At 41.6% G+C, this 6455-nt stretch overlaps 1 protein-coding gene across 2 annotated transcripts in view; it reads right to left on the bottom strand.

Moving 5' to 3' along the window:
- Positions 1 to 210: 210 nt before the first annotated feature.
- The window catches only part of LOC105990822 (salivary lipocalin-like), a 34586-nt gene continuing 28341 nt past the window's right edge, over positions 211 to 6455 (bottom strand). The window contains exons 5-6 of one of the 2 annotated variants that reach the window (XM_013023325.1): positions 405 to 505; positions 211 to 248 (exon numbers count right to left, since the gene is read on the bottom strand). In XM_013023325.1, the coding sequence (XP_012878779.1) occupies positions 226 to 248; positions 405 to 505 (124 nt within the window). In that variant the 3' untranslated portion in view covers positions 211 to 225. Of the gene's footprint in view, positions 249 to 404; positions 509 to 6455 lie in introns of both variants that reach the window. The other variant, XM_013023326.1, reaches the window with a different exon arrangement.

Genomic DNA, 6455 nt, shown 5'->3' with positions numbered 1-6455 from the left:
AGCACATTCTTCTTCATTTTTTTTAGTGACGGAAGTCATTGCTCTGAAGCTCCTGGTAGTACTGGGTCCTGAATCCAAAGTAAAGCTCTTCACAGAAGCCTCCTTACCAAATGAGTTTTGTTGGAATCTTTGGCGACAACCCCATAATGCTTATGGAAGGCCCTGGTCCCAACCTACTCTCACTCCAGTAATCACCAACCTGGAGCCTTAGGCCTCTTGGTCATTTCAGACCTGAAGACAAGGATCTTCTGTGGCAGAAAAGGAACACATTTAGATACCACCTCCTTTATATTTCTTTGAGAGAAACTATATGTCTCTCCAAAGGAGACGGATCATCTTCCCTAGAGTTTTCCCTTTTTGTGACATAAAATTCAGGGAGAGAAAAGTGAAGTAGCCAGACTTACCAACTTTTGTCAGGTCCACTATATTTTCCTCAGCAATTCCATGTTTTTCACAAACTTCCACAAACTTTTCCTTAATTTCTGCTCTCACATCTGGTTGTCGGCCGGGAAATAGAGTGACAGTAACCAGAATGTCTTGGGTATTGGCATTGAGATGAATGAAGAAGCAGGGATCTGGGAACTCAGGCAGATTTTGACATCAGTAGGACATCTTTCTGACATTAAGAGGGATTTTATAATCTTTTCATTACTGACCCTGGGGGAAGACCAAAGGTAAACAAATGTCATCAGTAGGGGAGAGATGGCCCAGAGATAATTGGGAAGACCATTTTATATCTAGGATTCCCTTTTTTTCCCTCCCTTCCCACCCCCAGATAAGTATCATGACAAGAAATACCGTACTGTAGAGTTCAGCCAATAGGAAATTGTTCTTATTCTTGAGAAGAAATATAATGTATTCATCATATTCCACATCGGCTACACATTGTATCCATTATCTGTAAAGAAATAGCACATAGCTTAGAATTTCTCATTACATAAGAGTAATGGAAACTATTTATCTGTTCTCCGCCCAACCAAACACAAAAGCAAATGCATATTCTGAACAAAATGGGGTGAAAATATCTAATGCCCTCTACTTGCATTTTCTTAGGCTTCATAAAGAAATTTCTAACTAAAGTGATCACCAGTGAGCAGAGTATTTGTCCCCAACAGCAACGTCCCCTCCATCACCTTCTTTGAGATCTATCTATGTCCCTTAGCATTTCTGTGGGTGATATGCCTCTGTGGTCTCTGTGAGGACACGGGTTTCACATATGAGGCTCCAGCCTGTGTAGCATGCTACGACATTGGCCATCGGGAATGATCAAACAGATTTCAGCAAATGAGAAACTATCCTACCCAACCTACTTCAATTTGTTTTTCTGTCAACTAACTTTTGTTGCAGGAAGTACATTTGACCACATTACCTCTTTCTCGGATGGGGTTATGTGCCAGGCATTGGCTTTTGCTCACATCTTCCTGAAATTCAGAATTTCCCGTTACAATGGGCTCCACATAGTAGCAAAATAGAATAATTGATCAAGGTCCATAAATAGTGCAGTTTAATAAACTAGAAATCAGAATTCACAAATAATTTTTGTATACTCACACTGAGCAGTATACACACCATCCTTCTCTGTTTTATCACCAGCCAGCAAGCCCTCAGTGCATTGTCCACTTACACTGTAAAACAGATTGAGGTCATGCCTTGGAGACGTAGTTGAAGCTGCCTTCCCAGCCTCTACTCTAACCGTAACTTGAGTTTCTGATTCCACTTCAGTTTTGAACATATCTGACAATTACCAAACAGATTTGATTTACCCTACTTGTTTCTATCTCTGTCTTTCTTTCTGTCTGTCTGATTGTCTCCCCACCACCTCTCAGACCAGTCCCTAGTCTTGAACTCAGGAAGGCCTGGGCACTATCCTGAGCCTTTATATTCAAGGTTAGCTACCACTTGAACCTCAGCTTCAATCTGATAGTTTACGAATGACTAAAACAACCTTTCCCTGTCGCTATTTCTCACTGTTACTATACCACAGCCACTTGTCCCGCTGATTAGCTGAGTGTTCACCACCGCTGATTAGCTGAGTGTTCACCATTTGCTGGCCTCTCAAAATATGCTTTACAAATGTCACCAGACTTGTTCTCCCACAAACTCATATGGCAGAATCACTTTTTTACCATTTTGTCCCAGAAAATCAATGTGAAAAGGGATGCATCTCTTTGGTCAACAACTAGTGAGACATATTGTCACACTAATATGATTCACCTGTTTCCACTCCTTCCTTCTCCCATTCCAGATAAATTTATTCCTGTAACCGACTCTTAATTCCTGCAAAGTCCTAGACCCAGCAAGTCCTGGGTCAATGTCAGATGAAGGACTCTGGTTTGGATACAGGCTCATCATTTACAGATACACCACTGTCTGTGTCCATGTGTTTGGATGTACGTGTGTGTGCCTCTACTTATTTCTATGTGTGTTTTTGTATGTAGAGGCCAAAGACAAAAGCCAGCTTTCTGTTTTCCCTTTCTCAAACCAAAAGAGGCCACACTTACATGGTATGGAATTTAAACAACAAGGAAGAATTCTTCAAGAGATCAATATATTCCACAAAAACTCTCATGCTATCATTGCTTTCTATCTTTTCCTTTTGGTCACAGGCAAAGAGAATGGTAAACCACTTCCCTGTAATCTGCAATTAAATAAATAAGATGTTGGAGAAATGAGAAGTGATAGTACATGGACACTTTTCTCCTTGACTCTGGCCTATGGACCAGTACTTAAAAATGTGATTGCAGTTGGAATTAGGTCTCGGGTCCATTGGCACAGCACCTGTACCCCTTTCTGCTGTCCCTTTAGCAAGAGCGGCTGCCAGGCATTGGCACATTTCTATATGGTACAACTGCTTTTAGTTCAGGGTCTAAGACCACTTCTTTTGTCGAATGTTAAAGAATTTCTGAGCCCTCAAAGGATTTACCTGGCTTTAGATTTCCCCAAGGCTTCCCCTTCCCCTGGCAAAGTCAGAAGTTGAGGTACTCCATGACTCTACCTTTGATGGATCAAAGTTCTCCACAACATCCATTTCTCCTTCATTGTAGGCACAGACCAGTGCCAGACCCAGACACAGGAGCAGCAGCTTAATCTTTGTAGTGAATTAGACTGTCTCTTTGACAAGTGCCAGAGTCTTTTCCTGACAGTGGCTCAACTTCAAATCTTCTTGGTCTTTATACATTTCTCGAGTCCAGTTTTGAACTACAAGTTTCCACTTTCCCTCCTCCCCTTCCATGAGATAATCATTCATTCACTGGCATGAAGCCAGGACTCTTGGTGCCCTTTGAAACTTGGTACTTTGTCTCTTTATTCAGTGACCTTACAGCTATCAAGACATATTCTCAGGTTGGAAAATGTGGGTCAAGTAGTGGAGTGCCCCTAATAAACTCAAACCCCTAAGTTCAAACCCCATTAACTCCGAAAACAAATATCAAAGAACAAACTAAAAAGACTCAAGAAAACATATTCTCAAGAAAAATAGCAGCCGGGGGCAGGTGGCTCATGCCCGTAATCCTAGTTACTCAGGAGGCTGAGATCTGAGGATCACTGTTTAAAACCAGCCCCAGGAGGCTGAGATCTGAGGATCACTGTTTAAAACCAGCCCCAGCTAGAAAGTCCATGAGATTCTTATCTCCAGATAATTCTTATCTCCAGAAAATTAGAAGTGGCTCAAGTGGTAGAGTGCTAGCCTTGAGCTGAAGAGCTGAGGGACAGCACCCAGGCCCAGAATTCAAGCCCCATGACTGAATAAAAAATAAATAAGAAAAATACTGAATACCCTAAAGAGTTGCCACTTGGAACCAGATTTAACATTGGATCTGATTTAGGACTAGAATCCAGGGTGAGAGGTGTGGGGATTAACTGGGAAATGGAATGTGTGTAGAATCTGTTTTATGAATAACATTGGGACTAACAATAAGTAAGTGAATGACTCAATTTTTAGAAATCTCAGTATCAAATAATCTATTTCTGTCAAAGAAGCTGCTTAGCACCTATCACAAAGCATGAAATAAGACTAGAAAATAATGTCTTGGAAATAGGTATCTTCTATTCCATGCTTTGTGTGTGTGTGTGTGTGTGTGTGTGTGTGTGTGTGTGTGTGTGTGTGTGTGTGTGCATACCTGTGTGTATGCATGTGTCCATGATTGTGTTCCAGTTCTGTGTCTAGGCGCTGTGCCTAAGCTTTTTTGCTTAAGGTTGGCACTCTACCACTTGAGCTGCCACTCTATTACTGGCTTTTTGGTGTTTAATTGGAGATAAGAGTCTCACAAGCTTTCCTGCCCCAGGGTGACTTTTAACCATGATTCTCAGATCTCAGCCTCCTAAACTGCTAAGATTACAGGTCTGAGCCACAGATGGATGCCCAACTCAGTATATTTTAACTTTTGTCCTCTGATCCTTTTGTCCTTATCCTCTGATCCTAACTACTGTAGTCTTTTTTCTCCCTACAAGAAAAGAACAAGTATTCAGCCTCCATGTGTAAGTCTATACTATGGGCCCATAAGAAAAGAGAACAAATGCCTTCAATAAAGTTGGAGAAATGGTTGTTCTCTTCAGATACTTAGCTCTTCCACTCTGCTGACTGGTACCAGATTGTAGAACAGTAACTAAAGCAACAGCAGAGGAAGTGCCTAAGAGCACAGCTGTGGCTTTCATTTGCAGTTCTATTGTTTTACAGTCAAGGAGGCATATGTGAGCCTCTCTGAGCCTTCATTTCTCCTTCCTAACATCCTTCCACCTGCTAGTAGATTGCTGCAGGAATTCAGTGAGAGGACAAGCACCAGACCCTCGGGGTGAGGTCTGGCATACATTGAACTGATGAGCTCAGTGACGGCTTCCAAACAAGATGAGACTTAGGTAAAGCCCTGAGTGGTGACCAGGTGAGCAAAGCCGGGGTAGAGGAATACTGTGAATTAGGATTCTGTGCTGGATTATTGAAAGCTATGGGTTTATCCCTCCTGTCTTGTGCTAATGGACTCCCCAAACCAGAAAGAAGAGGCTGGGTGGAGGTGGCACAGGGCAGTGAAAATAGTAACTGTGACTTTTTATCTGTGAAACTTTGTTTTGGCTTCTGTGCATGATTACATTTATTTTAGATAAGAAATATATGAAGCTATTTACTGAATAGTGTTCTATGTCAAGGACTGATGGGTATAATCAAACAGATTGCAACTAACAAGAAGCTATTCTACCCTTTTTTTTTTTGCCAGCCAACTTTTGTTGAAGGAGTTACATATGACAAAGTTGCGGGGCTGGGAAGGTGGCTCAGTGGTAGAGCTGTGGCTCAAGTGGTAGAGCACTAGCCTTGAGCTGAAGAGCTGAGGGACAGCGCCCAGGCCCAGAGTTCAGGCCCCATGACCAGACCCAAAAACAAAAAACAAACAAACAAACAAAACAAACAAACAAAAGACAAAGTTGCTTCTTCATCTGCTACTATAGATACTATTCCAAGTAGACCCCAATTGCTTTTGCCTGTAGTCCTAGCCACTTACAAGTCTAAGTTCTTAGAAACTTCCCAGTGAGAAGTCAGCCTGCCAGGCAAACCAGAGAGACTCTAATCTCCAATTAATCAGCAAAAGGCTAGAAGTAGAGATGTGCCTTAAGTGGCACACACACACACACACACACACACACACACACACACACACACAATTTACCTAGTCACTGTTTTAGCCAAATGATAGTCTGACTCAACTGTTTCTACATTTTTCCTCCAAAATATCTCATGTTCAAGCCCCACAATTGACAAAGGAAAATTCATGATATGTTGATGGTATTGAGGAGTAAATGTACCCAGTCTTATAGGTAGTTGGTTATCTTTGTTTTAAGCAAATAGGCAAAACTGTGTTTAGCTTCTTTTTTTTGCCAGTCATGGGCCTTGAACTCAGGGCCTGGGCTCTGTTCCAGAGCCTCTCTATGCTCAAGGCTAGCACTGTACAGCTTGAGCCACAGCAGCACCACTTCCAGCTTTTTCTGTTAATATGGTACTGAGGAATCGAACTCAGAGCTTCATACATGCTAGGCAAGCATTCTACTACTAAGCCACATTCCAAGCCCAGTTAGCTTCTTTTTTTTTTTTTTAAATATCATCTTGAAATTTAAAAGTCATTCTACTTTTGTGTGATCATTCACATTTTGTGGGACTTCAACCATCCTAAGTGGCTGGGTTGTTTTGGCTTTTTTTGATCCTGAGACAGAAATACTGAGTTTGGCAAATGGTGACAAGGCTGTGTACTACTTTATTCCCACCAACTGATTTTCTCCAACAATTCTGGCAGCCTGTAATCCATCGTATTTTCAAACTGAATCCGGCTCTTCTTGGAATGTGAGGCTGATAAGAGGATTGGCTACTCTTTTTTTTTCTTAATTTTATTTTATTTGTGAACATACTGTACAGAGGGGTTACAATTACATGGGCAGGATAATGCATACATTTCTTACCAAGCATTGCAGCCTCC

This window comes from Dipodomys ordii, unplaced genomic scaffold (genome assembly GCF_000151885.1).
Source record: "Dipodomys ordii isolate 6190 unplaced genomic scaffold, Dord_2.0 Scaffold67, whole genome shotgun sequence".
Taxonomy (NCBI): domain Eukaryota; kingdom Metazoa; phylum Chordata; class Mammalia; order Rodentia; family Heteromyidae; genus Dipodomys; species Dipodomys ordii.
The sequence above is the reverse complement of the archived record's forward strand: the minus strand, read 5'-3'. Positions and strand labels throughout refer to the sequence as shown.